Source organism: Cyrtonyx montezumae, unplaced genomic scaffold, assembly GCF_038088225.1.
Source record: "Cyrtonyx montezumae isolate F1298 unplaced genomic scaffold, pur_monq_1.0 scaffold_4, whole genome shotgun sequence".
Lineage (NCBI taxonomy): Eukaryota > Metazoa > Chordata > Aves > Galliformes > Odontophoridae > Cyrtonyx > Cyrtonyx montezumae.
The window spans coordinates 10,823,060-10,837,998 of NW_027072045.1; the positions used below are offsets into that span (position 1 = coordinate 10,823,060).

Sequence of the window (14,939 nt, forward strand, 5' to 3'; positions counted from 1 at the left end):
ATGGTGGCCGTCGGTGAGGAGCGGGAGCCGGGCTCCCCACAGCTTGGCGCCCGAGCCCTGGCCGGCCGCCGCTGCTCCTCGCCCGAGGAGTCCGCTCTGGAAGTGAGGTGTGAGCTCGCGCCTCTCACGTTTCACAGCCGACCCCGTCGGTCTCGGCGGGGCGCGTCCAGTCTTGTCGCCTGGCTCCGGTCCCTCGTGCAGTTGTCGGACGGGAGTGTGTGTCTAACAGGGAAGGGAGACAGGTTGCTGAGTTTTAGGTCTGTGTTAGAGTGGCAGGTGGTAGGAAGAGAGAGGGAAAGGACCGTTTAATAGCTGGAACGGAACTCTTGGTGGATTTTCCTTAAACTTGGGTTTTGCTTACAACCCGTAGCAAAGAGAGGTTCTGGAATTAGGAGTAAGCAACTCTAATTATATTTAAACCAGACCTCGGTGAGATAATATGTGTGGCATGACTTGTTTATTCCTGTCTTCCTGTTCTGGCACCTGACACTGTGAGCCTAAACAGTTTGGTCCTGTTTATAGCTGCTTCCTGTTTTACCCAACCAACATCAGTCTCTGAAATTTCCCTGTTTGCTCTGTTCCCCTTAGACCCTTAGATGGTGGCATTATCTCCTGCCATAGCTCTTAATGTTTCTGTTATCTTCAGTCCTCAGTCCTTTGTATCTCACCATTTTAAACTTGGATGAGTTTTTCATAGTGATCTTGGATGTTTAAGCACTTCCATTTTTCCATGTAATGGAAGAGATGCTTAAACTTCCTTATCTGGCATAAGTATTTTAGCTGTTTGATCAAATTCCACAATTAGGATGAGACAATACCATAGTTAGTGGAAATAAATTTATTCTGCCTGCATTTATTCCTCTTGCCCCTAACAGAAGAGGCCAAGAGTAGAAACTGGTGAGAAAATATCATCAGAGAAGTTATTGCTAGGTATATGTACCTTAAGAGTAGTCACTAAGTAATGTCCTCAGCTAGGAGACCTATAACCTGGTAGTTCGATTCTGCTTATGGAAGGAGTATAAAAATGCTGCTTGCAGTTACTAGGGGCAAAGACTTCTTCTGGCCTAATGCTATTATCTGGAAAAGAATAAAAGATGGAAAGAGATTAGAAAGGATGGTACTACAGTGGTGTTGTACACTGAGGATGGTGGTATGCTGGAGAAACGTTGCTATGATGCTACCAAGCTAAGATTTGTCTTAGTCAGACAACTTGGGCCTGTGATGTATCTGTTTTAACACCAACTTGCTCTTTCTTAAGTTGGGTTCAGGGATTCTCGAACAAGAACTTTGGCTTTATCAACAATCAAACTGTCTGCTACCCTTGTGGCAACTACATCCTCTTCTTGGACATTAAAACAAAGAAGAGGACAGCCCTGCAGTGTCAGACTGGGCAGGTGGGAGCCTTTGCAGTGAACATGAACTCTGGAGTCCTGGCCTTTTCAGATCGGAAGCTGAATCCTGTCATCTATATCTACAATTTTCCAGAACTGAATAAACTGACAGAATTAAAAGGTAGTGGTGTGGTAACCCTCCTTGTCACCATTTCATTAAAACAATACTTTATGTAGTCCATTTCTGAAAGCTTTTTATTTTGTTTCTGTGAGGCTTGAGAAACTGTGACAGGAAACTTTCTAATGACATGAAATGCAGAAAGTAATGTTAAAACTTTTCCACTACACTGTTTTTAGTGAGACTCAAACTAGGGAGGAATATGGCAATATAAAATTGAACTGTCATAAGGAGAAAATGAATTTGAATTAATTACAGGAAAGTGTAGTCTGAATAACAACAACAAAAAAATTATACTGCACTAGGCTGCTGAGGTGGCCTGACATGGAGACATCTGAGCTGTGAATTATGGTTCTTGCAGTTCAACTCTGGGGTCTGTGATTTAATGTATGTTTTTGCCTGTTCCATGTTATTTCCCACTTTAGTTAATTTGCTTACCATCTCCGCGGTTTGGTTTCCTCTCCATTTAAGTGAGCTTCCTCACCTTGTGTAGATTAATAAAATTGACTGCAAAGGATTTCCAGGTACTTGAGGGGAAAAAGCACTTTGCAATTCAAGGTATTAGTGAAACAAATTGAAAAAAATGCCCAACAGTGCTATTTTTTGAATACTTTCATGATCTAATCAAAATGATCTGGTGTAAGCAAAGGAATTGCAGCAGTGAAGTGTGTCTTTGGGAAGGTGAAGTGGATATAAAAGAACTGACGAGAACTTCAACTGTTACAGTATACTGTGAAGTCTGAGGCAATCAGAGGTTCTGTTCTTTATGTTTTAGGTCATGTTCAGCTGGACTACACCTTACTTGCATTTAGTCTCTTGGGCCCATATCTAGCCAGTTACTCTTCACTGCCAGACTTTGTTCTTTCAGTATGGTAAGAGTAAAATAACTAATACCACTTGTATTTAATAATATTTTTGTATTTTGTATGTATGCTCTCTTAGCATAAATTAAAGCAACAAATCTGAAACATAAACTGCTTTTATCTCTCCTTTTTTTTCCTTTTTCTTTTTTGCTGATGATCGTTGTTTGCAACCTTCTGCCACGTTTCCTGTTTTTTTTTCCTAGTACTAGTAGTTACTGGTGAAAGTGACTGTTACTTCCCCATAGCAGTCTTCTAGCTTCTTAAAAATGATGTATTTTTGAGTACTTATGAAATCTTTAGCACAAGTTAATTATCTGTTCTCCCTTGGTAGCTGAGTATCCCGCTATTTGTGAAAGAAAGTTCCTAGTGAAAAACAGAAGAGTTCTAAAGCTGATTTCTACTTTTTTCCCCCATTCACTATTCTTCTTAATTACTTGTAATTAGTTCTGTCTTATAGTTGTGCTCAGTGATTACCCTACCATGCATCACTGGGTTAGATCATTATTTTTATTGTTACCACAAAGAAGAAATATGATATGGTTAAGATATAGAAAATAGTTTTGTTTTTTTAATTGTTCTGTAAGCAGTTGCCTCTGTGGCCAGCAAGCTTCCGTTTACCATTTAATCTGAGCCCTTTTTCAGAACAAAAGGGGAGAGTAGAGTAGGTGGAAGTCCATTAAGGACAAGTAAGAAGTACTCTGTATAATATCAGTGCAATGATGACTTTATTTCTTGTACAACTAGACAAAAAGCAGAAATTCCTGTATCTTCAGACTGTTAGTAGAGGTAGCTACTATTACTGATACCTCCTTCTCAAATCTTACAAGGAAAAATGTTTGCTATGATCTCTGTTCTTATAGTGTACATTTAGAAAGATGTCTATGTTTATATCACAGTAGAAACCAAGAGGGAGACTCTGCCCTAAAGCATCTGCATGCCAGTCACTCACAGATATAGTATGTATGGCTCAGTGTATTCACTGCATGCACTTAAACAAAAATCCACTATCTTGAAAGACTGCTCTAGATTACCCCTAAAATGGAAACATAGAAATTTTTAAATGCTTTAAAATAGGGCAATTTCCAAGACCAATGTCAACATTTTTGAATTAGTGCAAATCTGTCTCTCAACCTCTAATTGTCATGAGAGAACCATCCTCAGAGTCTGTCAGAAAGAGTTTAATAACAAAACAAAATCACAATTTTAAACTGAGATTTTATATTAACTTGAACATACCTGTATGAATTTACTATAAGACCAGGACCTTACCTTTTGCCGTTAGGTTATGTTTTGCATTCATCATATGTATTTGCACAGATGAAATAAATCACTGTTTAGCATCATTAATGTGATTACAATTAGGTGATTGCACAATTCATGTGTTTTAAGTGTATAGTTAGGAATAAGAGGTATAATCACAGAATTGTAGGGGTTGGAAGGGACCTCTAGAGGTCATCTAGTCTAACCCTCAAAGATATGCAACCCTCAAAGATAAAGATGAGATATGCTTTGAAAATTAATTCAGTCTCAAAACAGGGAAAGCTTATGGATAACTAAAAGCAGCCTTCTGCATGTGATTTTTATCTCTAGATCTTTGTCTTTTTCTGTTTGATGGGGAGGCTTAATGCCAGATTCTTTTTGAGATGCATGTACTGTGTTTTTTTGGATCTTAATAAATTATCTGCTCTAAGAACATTGGCACTATCTGCTAGCTACAAGATAAAAGCATACTGACATCTTCAGAGAGAGCTCTACCCTATTTCTCTTCCGGCCAGGGTTGCAGCTTATACTTTTCTGTAAAATTAATGAGTTAGTGCTTATGTGTGAAAACTATTTTTTTTCATGTACTATCAATTTTAATCATTATCGTTGTGTCCTAATAAGTATTTGAGTAAATTTTTTACAAACGAAAACAACAGGATTATACTAAATCCATTTACTGCACTGTATGCACTTTAGTTTTCTTCATCTCAGCAGTAATTACAAATATAAAAGCTATAAATGTTGTTTAGATTAACAGTCAGATAAGTTGCCTAAGATAATAAGAAACAGTTTTAATGATTTTCTTCAAATTATGTTAATCAATTCTTGGACAGCAACTAAAAATGCTAATGAAATCAAGAACTAAACTGGATAGTGAAGGAATATGTAAATTAGAGCGTGAGATTATAAAATAGGCAATAGCAGACAAAAGAAAATACAGTGGAAAATGTATTCCCAGGGTAATGTCAGCTAACGTGTAACACCCCACAGAAATTCTGTACTGTTTTCCTCTCTGGTTAGTTAATGCAGCTGTAGCTCGTGTGCAGCATTCACAATACAATTAGTATACAACCTAAATAATTCAGTAAGACAATTAAGGGATGACTGAGTTTCCTAATTATAATAAACCTTCCTAATGCAAGCATTATAATAATTACTTTTCATATTGGAAAAGCAAGACCGAGGTCTTGGGTGCTGAATGGGTTTTTGCCCCGTCAGCCAGTGACAGAAGTAGGAGGAAAATGCATAGCTCCTGTTTCTTGCTTCTTTCACAACAGGAAATGCTTGGTAATGTTTCTAAAATTCCTGTTGTCATAATTATTTTACTATTCAATCTCTTTGTAGCAGTACTAACTTTATATGCATCTAATTAACCACATCCTTTTAATTCTCAGGAGAATGTGGCTTCTTTGACAGCATTGTTTATTTACTTGTCAGTAACAGTGTATTTGTTTGCCTACCTTGATCTTGAATGTCAGTCAGAATCAGATCTATGTATTTGTCTTCAGTATTTTTGACTTCTTTCGTGAATTTTATTTTCTTTTACTCTCCCTATTGAAGGAACTGGGAAGAAAATATCCTCCTGTGCAGTGAGTCTCAGCCAGGGGTAGCAGCGACCTCTATAAGTTTTAATCCTACGAACTGGCAGCAGCTATGTTTTGTTACTGAGAGCTCCGTTACTATATGGTGTATTGAAAGAAATCATGATGAGCATTATCTTATACAAAAGTAAGTGGAACACCATTCAAATTAAAAGGAAAAAAATTGAAGTATATTTTAATGACTGAGATGCGATTATAATCAGTGATTGTTAAATCACAACCAGTATGTATCTGTCTAATCAATCACATGAATTGAGCATATGATTTCAAAATCTTTAGGGCTGGCATAAGAACAGATGAACTGATCTGCATTGTTCAAGATGGAGGCCTCAAAGCATAACACACATACTGGTGCATTGGCAGCTATTCCACAATTCATGACAGCATATTTAATCTCATTAACATGACTATAACCAATATGTTACCACTGACATGTTTATACTAGTAGAAATATAGACAAGGCCTTAATTGAGATATCAAAATGCATTCTCTAATGCCTTTTCTCATTTTGCATACATGAAAATACCTGCATGCTCATTTTTCTACCCTTTTACACCATTGAGTAGAGGTTAAGCCTCCGCTGAGAGGCTGTATTTATTTTACACAACACATTCACCAAATCATGAATGAACATAGTTTAACTACAGAATCCTCACTTCCTGCTCATATGCTGATCATCAGAACATAGCAGGGAAATAACTAAACTTTCTCCAAGTAAATATTGAGCTTGAATCCTCATAGCTTGTGCAAGTTAGGTGTTTGACGTTGTTAATCCTACATAAGTAAGAAAACAGGAAGAGTGGATAGTTATTTGTCTAAGATGATAAGAAAAGACAATGAGCAGTCTAGTGTGGCTGTCCAGTTCTGCCAGCTAGGAACCTCTTTTGTAGCAAAAGTACTATTACCTTTCTGAAACAGTGTGTTTCATGTAGAATTAGTCTGTACAACAGTTTTCTGTTCCTGTTGCTGAAGTAAAGCCCATTAACTGGATTGCTGTCTCATTTCAAAAATATGCTTCCCCATTTTGTATCAACATGTACTAATTGTAATATTTTTCCTCAGACAGTGTCTTTTTTTTTTTTTTTTCAGTCCTGTGAAACTTCCTGATGGGCAAGGTTCTCTGAATCATCATAAGGATTTGTTTTTCCCATACTCTTGTGATGAAGATCGCTACCATGGCCCTATCATGCCAGTTTCAGCCATTGCTGGACTGGTAGGAGATGAAGCAGAAACATTCGTGGTAGCTACTCATTTTATCCATTTATTATTCCAAGTCATTATGCATTTTATGCACTTAGATGTTAATAAATTAGTAATTGTAATGTCTATAAAACAGGTACAACCCAGTAAATAGATTTGTTGTTTCAATTATGGTTTTGAAAACCATTTTGACAGGAGATTTACAAAGCATTCTACTACTGCATGTACAGTACTTCTGACACGCATCCTGACATAGTAATATATCTGTACAGTGGAAGTACTAATCTCTGTCCCAGGAACAGTAACAGCATGTCAGCATTTAACTATGTCCCAAGCTAATGAGAGCTGTTGAAATCTTGAAAACATATTCCCATGCTAAATTATAGTAACCTTCAGGTGTCTTTACTTCCCTTCAGGGTTTGTTCTCTTCTTGACTCTGAAAGTGTCTGTAGCTATGAAGACACTGAAGGCTTTATTCCAAACAGCAGCCTCTGCTTTTGAAGCATCCGCTTTTGAAGCACATTCCCATATTACTGATGGTGATGGATCTGCTCATTTGCTGTGTTTGTATTTGATAATTTACTTGCTAGCCTCCTAGGGATATGAAATGCTTCAAAAGGGTTGAAATTTACTATCACCTGACTGCTAACTAGAAGCAACTGGCAGTGTGAAAACATTTAATTTGCAAATCTGGGATTCCTTCTAAGATTAAGCACATCATTTTCTGTTTGATAGCTTGTGCTATATGTATGACACCAAAACTACTGTACATACAATGATGCTAGTGTTATATTATATCTTTTTGCTGGACAAATGTGAGTTCTATGTTATCAGATCCATTTTCCACAGGTTTATGCAATTGGCTTTTATTATAAAGCAGAATGCAAAAAACAAAACAAAACAAAAAGAAAATAAGAAAAAAAATTTCTATACCTCATCCTCTTTTACGTGGCATTTGCAGATGTTTTTAACTGTGACTACAGGTGTCTTTGGTTTCCAGGCAATCAATAACTACAAACATCCTCTACTGATTTTGATTACTCATTAGCTACTTACATTTCAGATCACTTAGAACATGGAAAATGAAGGTGAAATAAGTTCATAAGGGTCATTGCCTTTTTCTTCTACCTTACTGCTTCATATAGAGTATACAGCTGCTGAACTGCAAAGAACCATTAGTTCTTTAGCCTGTAGTGTGAGCTATGAGAGGGGAAAAAGAAAAGTCTGTTAGGATTAAGAGAATTTGTTTATCCTTGTGTGTGTACTATTCCATTCAAGATCAAATTCTTCTCTGTGGAATGCTGCAGATACAGTTCTAAGATTTCAGTAGAATCATGTAAAAAATTAAAACCTTCTTGTGGTTTCCATCACCATTCACATCCCTGTTATTTCCAGCTCTGTTTGTGAATTTATCACAGTCACTGATAAACTTTTATTTCCCTAGAACTGAGCATTCTCTGTATAGTCATATTTCCAGCTTTCTGTGAGAATATTCTGCCTAGCGTTTGAAATGTAGAAGATTTGTGCCATATTTGTGATCTGTTCCTTGCAAGTTCTTGTGTTTGAACTTGCATATTCATGTTGAGTGCTATCAGCCATACTAGGTACTTCTTTGGGGTCTTTGCATTCCCAATTGCCTCAAGAAAAATCTAGATTTCTTTTTACCGGCTTTGATATTGTCATCTTTTCCTTAACTATAGAAATACTTGTGAAGTAAGAGTAGACTGATCTAATTCTACTAGTTTTTGACCAAAATTTTATTGTCTTTCAAAGTAGGTGGTATGTATTTTGGTATTAATGTTCAAACACCCTAGGTAGATTTTTTTTGTTATGAAATATTAACTAAGTTATGAATGTAAGGTATTTTGGAATGATTTTTCAGAAGTATGAACTTGTTCTTGTTGTGGTTGTGGTATATTGCTTCCTGGGTACTAAATTATGGAGTGCTGCATTCTTCCAGAAGTAGCTGAAGGAGGCAGCAAGACTTGGAGACACTGATTCAATTTCTGCTATGTTTTCACCTCATTTCAGTCTATTCTAGCTGAGTCATTAGGGTTTTTTGCCTTTTTTTTAACAGGAATGTTATTTGGTGATATTGTACAACACTATTTCTCCCCTGTACATACACCTGTGCACATATGCTCCCTCTCTAACGTAGCAGGAGTACTAAGCTGCTACTAGATCTTGTAAGCCAACCCACTGGGTGGAATTGTGTACATATACCTTGTAACTTAATGCACCCACTCCCAACGGGGAAGGTGTGCTTTTGGCAAAGCAATTCCTGTGTGGTTTGGTCTGATTACAGTTGACGGAGAAGCTATTTTCCTCAAAATATGGTTTTATCAAGATCCTAATGTTGATAAGTAATGCAGCAACAGGGGGTTTGGACTAGATGATCTCTAGAGGTCCCTTCCAACCCCTACAGTTCTGTGATTCTGTGAGACTGAAATTAATAGATTTGCTGAATTCTTCAGATGTCCAGATATCTTCAGACTACAGCTTCTGTAACGGACCTGTCTACAGAAAGTAGAGGTGCCATAACTACCATTTCTCATTGTCTTTATGAATTGACAGGCTCCTGCTGCAGTTGCATGAGTGGGTACTATAACTGATGATTTGTATGCTGTTACAAATGTTCATGAGCACGTACCCGACTCTGGCCTAAAATCTGCATCTCAACATCTGCTCATACCTTGGAGTTACTGTCATCATTATTGTTATGTTTACTTTTTTTTTAATTAATAAGAGAGAGCATGCTCCTCCTAGATGTGGTTAATGAGGTGCTTTCGGTGTAGTGCAGTGGAAGGAGTATGATAGCTTGGTGAACCTTTCTTGTTTTCCCCAGAATTCAACCAGAGATTTTTTTCTTTATGGCTAAATCCAAGTCAGCTGAGGTCAGTGTTTTTCATGTTGATATAAACATTGAAAGTGGAGAACCATTTATTTACAGTAATAAGTAGAGGGATTACTCTCGGTTCACAATCCATGGTTCTGTGGAAGCAGTAGCACACTCCTAAGGAATGTGTGACAGTCATGTAAGAAAAGCAAATGTGCTGCAAGTGCACTTGTATGCTTCTTTGTTAGGGGTTCATCTCTGGAGCAAGATACTGAGGTTAGGAGTGTACCAGAGTGTAACCACAGTGGGGCAGCAAAGTGAAAGGAATTGAAACGTCCAAAATATTACAATCCTTTTTCTTCCATTATACTGTTGTAGTTGTGTTACGGTATTTCTTACAGCTATGACCTGAGTTTTATGAATTTACTTTGCAATGACCAGCCCATCTGAATCCACTTATGGATTAAGTCATTTACTAAAACTAATCCCCAGTAACAATGTAATTCCATTGCTTTATTGTAATTCCTTTCGTGACAGGGATCCGTCATGGATTTTTTTTCTCTGAAGGGCTGCTAATTTTAAAAGAGAGAGAAGTTCAACAAAAGACTGCATTATTATTATGCACCACTGTACCACTGCACAATTGAAGAATCAATCTCATTTTGAATTTAAATCATTTCACCCCAGGATTAACATATTTTACCTGGTTTATATAAAAGTAGTCAGGACAGCAGGTATAAAGGAACATCACAGAAGCTGTCTTTGCAGAGGAAGCTTCTGATTCATGGCAGTTTATTTACATCTTGCCAAAGGTTTGTGCTGTTCAAGCCTTGTAAAGTCAGGGAAAATGCCTATATTAAATGTTTCTCTGGGTGATGTATACTCCCATTTTGCTGTAGATTTATTAGTTTGTCCTGTTTTATTATTCAAAATGCTTTGTAGGCATAAATAAAGAGTAAGTTACCTATCCAGAATTATATAGCAAGTCATTGGCATATTTTATTAGTGAAATCTAGATACCTATGAATCTTTGTCCTGTGCTTTATCACAAGTGTGTCTATGTTTTCTCTTTTTATAGAACCTTTAGTGAAACAGCAAGGGAATTTATAGAATTATGGACCCTTCTTTTATCACATTCAGTATTGTGTTCCTCTTCTCCACTTCTGCTTTTTGAATCTTTTCTTTTTTAACGTTCTCACGAGCTGTATTTTATTATTTTTTTATTATTATTTTTAACTGAGTCTGCTTCAATCCGGTTCTTTCTATCGTGGTGTTTATATAACTCCAATTACTACTGTATTTGAACAGCTCACGATCCTTAATAATATTTGGTGGAGATGTACTGTTGTTCCCATTTTATGGATGACAGATTAATGAGTTTTGCTTTAGAAAAATGAAATTCCAGATACATGGTAGTCTATGGCTGGGATATTTCTAGAGCTAATTTATAGATGATGCAAAGATTAACAAAGCTGTTTTGCAGACTAATTTGGTTATAAGATAAGCTGTTCAAACAAAGTGCATTCTAATTCTGCCAAGAATGCAATATCACAGAATTAAGGAAGAAAAACAAAACACCTGCAAAATCAAACTCTTCTGTAAAGCAGTTTGAAACACGTTTGACAGGGTGAGGTCATAGTGGGTAACCATTTAAATTTGGACTCCTAGTGCTATTCTGGTGTAAAAAAAAAAAAAAAAAAAAAAAGAAAAAAGAGAAAAAGAAAAAAATAACAATCTAAACAATCTAGGAGCTCACTGAGATGACTTTTTTTCATAATTTTATCATTAAAAAATTGGAAGATTTCTTATCTTCATTAGAATAGAGAATATGCCAGAAGGATTTCCAATCCAGAAGACAGTAGTGCTGGATAATAAATCATAATATATACATATGAAATATACCACTTTCAATGAAAATGTAATTTGTCATTTACACAAGCTTCCAGATGAGGATGTGAATTTTAAATTTCTGCCAAGAGGCATTGTTTTTTCTTGAAGATGTTTGTATTTCTCGAGTTTCTAGTCTCAGTAGGATGACTGAATAAAAAAAAGTCAGACTCAGATAATTTCTTGGCCTTGAAATGTACGCAGATATACAGATATTTGCCAATTATTAACTGAACTTGTTTATTTTTGTGTTGAAGCCTAAAGATGATAGTAAGCCTTCATTGCATCCTACTGCCCACTGCTGGACTGCAACCTCTGACATATACCTGGGCTGTGAAGAAGGTTATATTTTGGCAATTGATACTAAGAAATGCAGTGCTTCAATTATTCAACAAGAAGCTCTACCTGGTAAGAAATAACTGTTTTTTGTTTTATTCACATAGGGAGGAAGACGCAGGACAGCAAAGGGCTTTCTTCTGTTGTGTAACCTACAGAAGTTGTAAAAGCTGTATTGCAGAGCCACATGAAAACCATTATTCTTTTATTAATGAAGTAAATATTTCAGAATTTCTGTCTTTAGCACCCTCTAAATGGCAGTCATTTTTGTCAGGGAAAAAAAAAAGAAACAGGAAAAAAAAGCTCTAAATATGTTAAAACCATTACATAAAATGAACAATAATTCCAAGGACCTGTACCTTATTAACAGCCCTATTAGATTAACATTATATTACTCATATAGCAGCTATACACAGTCCTTTTACTGCTAGTTAAGTACAATAATTTATTTGATCTTGCATGACTTATTTTGAGTTCTCCACGTTCTGTATGTTACATAATGTTAGAACATATCTTTGAAGACTCGTTTTTAGCGTGATGTTTAACAACACAACTGAATTTAATATAAAGTTTCTTAATATAATTCTTTTAAGGTCATCAGTTACATAAACAATTTTCTAGTGAAAAGAAGGCTGTAAATACAGTTAGGCTATTGTAGAAGCTGTGAACCACAGAGGGTGAGCAGAAGTTGCCTCTGGCTTAAAATAAAACAATTTTAAATTAGTCTGGAATGCTTGGCACATGTCTCTCAGATTGATTGCATCTTGCTACGGTAATTTGTCTCCCTAATGTTTATTCCCTTTTTTTTTTTTCATGGGGACCTTTGGCATGCCAGGGAGTGAACTTTTCTGTCAACAGTAGCCCATTGCATACTTTTTTTCTAGGAGCCCTGAAGTCTCTGGGTCCCTGCCAGTTGTGATACAGGGGGCTTCCAAAATGGAGAACAGTTTGATGTGGCCAGCATAAACAGTTCTGGCAGTGGTCCCCTATACACTGTTGTCCATTGCAGGGATGGGAGATGTCAGTCCTACTCTGCAGTGTAGTTCAATGGTTCAGTCAGGTGCTAAAAGGAGTAGTAGAACGAGCTTCTTCTCAGACAAAAAGTGGTAATATGATGTTGCACGCCAGCACAGAATTTTAATCAACACTGAGTTAATAGACAAGCTGACAATTATTTTTATTTCTTTTACCATTTAAAGCATTATTTCTTAAGCTGCAACAAGCATCCCTGACTTTCCCAAAGCACTGTATCTCTGTTCAGTAGAGAAATGCTGCCCTTAAAAAAAAAAAAAAAAAAGAAATCCAACCTTTTGAAATTATCAGTTGTAAGTTTATCAAATCAAGAGTTAGAAATCATTAACAAAAAAAGCTGAGGAGTGACTAGAATTTTTTTTGTCTATTCAGTAGAAAGCAACAAGAATATTTGCCATCTGGGCTTTTATTTGGCTTGTTCATGTCCTGTCCTAAAACTATAACAGAAATGTGTAAGCATATTGTAGTGAAGCTTCTACATAGTTTAAAACATCTAAATGTGAATGTTTCTATTTAGCAGAATACTTCAGTGCTTTTCCAGCTTTAAGCTCTGCCTTTTGCTGGACCACTGCTGACCACATGGGTCAACAGTTGAAGTAGATGATTTTGGTGGTCTTCTCCAAACTTAATGACTCTAACAGTGTATGAAAGATGGTGCCTGCTCAGTTGCACAAGTGACAGAAGGAATTCATACTGAGAAAGAACACTCATTTTTTATTTCAGTATACTAAACTCAATTTTTTTTTCAGTAGACTGGAATGTAACTGTTATTTAGTGCAATGTTGACACATAAATAAGATTAATGCTGTGTTTTCTTTTGCACAGAACACATGCGTAAAGTATCGGACATGTTGGATTATGTTCATAGAGAAGTGCAGAAGAAGAAAGGTATTTCAATATTCCAATTAAGCTACGAGATTTTTGGGCAGCATGGTAATGGCTAAGAGTAATAGTTTGTGGGTATAGTTGGAAGTTTCTGCTCAGATGACTCTGGCCTCTAGAGATTGATGGCAATCATTTTTATGTGTATCTGATAAATAACTAATGGTCTTTCTGCTAATAGCCAAATGAACAGCCTCAGGAAAAACAGTGGTAGTGAAATAATAATTGCTGTTCATTCTAATTTAGATTGCAGTAAGCGATGTTAGAGTAATTTCCCTATTGCTTAATTTTAGTAACTGTAGGAACTTGTAATTTAGTTGAGTTAGGATTTATGGGATTGTTTCAAACACTTTCTTTTGAGTTCCATAGTACAAAAAATATATATATTGCAGAGGAAGTTCAGCATAAGGCCACAAAGATTAGTGCAGAGTTTGAATGCTTTACATAGAAAGATGGGCAGAAAGAACTATGTTCATCATGAAGGAAAAGGGATTTTACTGTTGTTTCATCTACCCATTGAAAGGTAGCAGAAAACATGGAACCAGATAGGTAAAGGGCATAGTTGACACCAGCAAAATTCCTGGGTAGATAATTTGAAAAAAATAATCAAACTGAAGGTAGTCAGACATCTGGACAGGTTGCCCAAAAATATCATGGAATTTCTATTCTTGCTGATATTCAGACAGAACAACATGCTTTAACTTTGAAGTTGTGTCTCAGTTTGGGTTGGCCCTGCGCTGAATGGGAAAGTGAGTGGATAGAAGACTCCTGGGGTCTGTTCCAGCCTAAATGGCTGTATGATTCTGTTACTGAACAAACTTGGTATATAGATCTCTAGTTATTTTGCAGCATTTATGGAATCAAATGATTCTCCAATTAGTTTCTAGTTCGTCAGGCCACAGTAGCATTGCGACTTCAGATTATGTATACCAACCTTCTCCTTTATTATCAGAGCAAAAAGTTCAAGACTTACATAGACAATAGAATATTTTTAGTCTCAAATAATCAATTATCCCAGGTTTAGTGCTGGATACATTGTTGCAATAAATTAAACTATATTTTGTGTTGATCTTCTGCTCTCAGGTGGCAAACCAAAGGCTGTACAAAGAACAGTTGTGTTCACCATGGCATTTTGTAATGAGGGACTGTACACAGCTGGAATTGTAAGGCATTCTACATGGTCTTTACTTATTAATGTGGTGTCAAAATCAAAGAATATTCATATTGAATACATTTGCAGAGATCCCTTCAAAGACAGAAGGTAGAAAAAAAGTGGAGGGTTGCAGAGCTGTAACAATTTTCTCTGTCATTGTCCTTTTTAAGGCTTGAAAAAAGAAATCAGGAAGGGGCAGGGTGGGAAAAGATTCATTTTTTGTAGTCAAAGAAGCAACAAAAGCTGATAACATATTTTTAACAAAGGACAGCACTCTAGAGGAACAGAAAAGAAAGGTGGACATAAAACAGGAAAGCTGAGAAAATGGCCAGAATGGTCTATTTATTTTGTTCAAAATCTACCTCACCTTTTAACCT

General features: G+C 36.4%; 1 protein-coding gene across 1 annotated transcript in view; it reads left to right on the plus strand.

Moving 5' to 3' along the window:
* CFAP43 (cilia and flagella associated protein 43) overlaps positions 1-14,939 on the plus strand; it is a 41,704-nt gene continuing 26,765 nt past the window's right edge. The window contains exons 1-8 of the mRNA XM_065746189.1: positions 1-107; positions 1,259-1,512; positions 2,285-2,381; positions 5,196-5,363; positions 6,326-6,476; positions 11,417-11,567; positions 13,353-13,415; positions 14,493-14,572. Of these exons, the coding sequence (XP_065602261.1) occupies positions 1-107; positions 1,259-1,512; positions 2,285-2,381; positions 5,196-5,363; positions 6,326-6,476; positions 11,417-11,567; positions 13,353-13,415; positions 14,493-14,572 (1,071 nt within the window). The remainder of the gene's footprint in view (positions 108-1,258; positions 1,513-2,284; positions 2,382-5,195; positions 5,364-6,325; positions 6,477-11,416; positions 11,568-13,352; positions 13,416-14,492; positions 14,573-14,939) is intronic.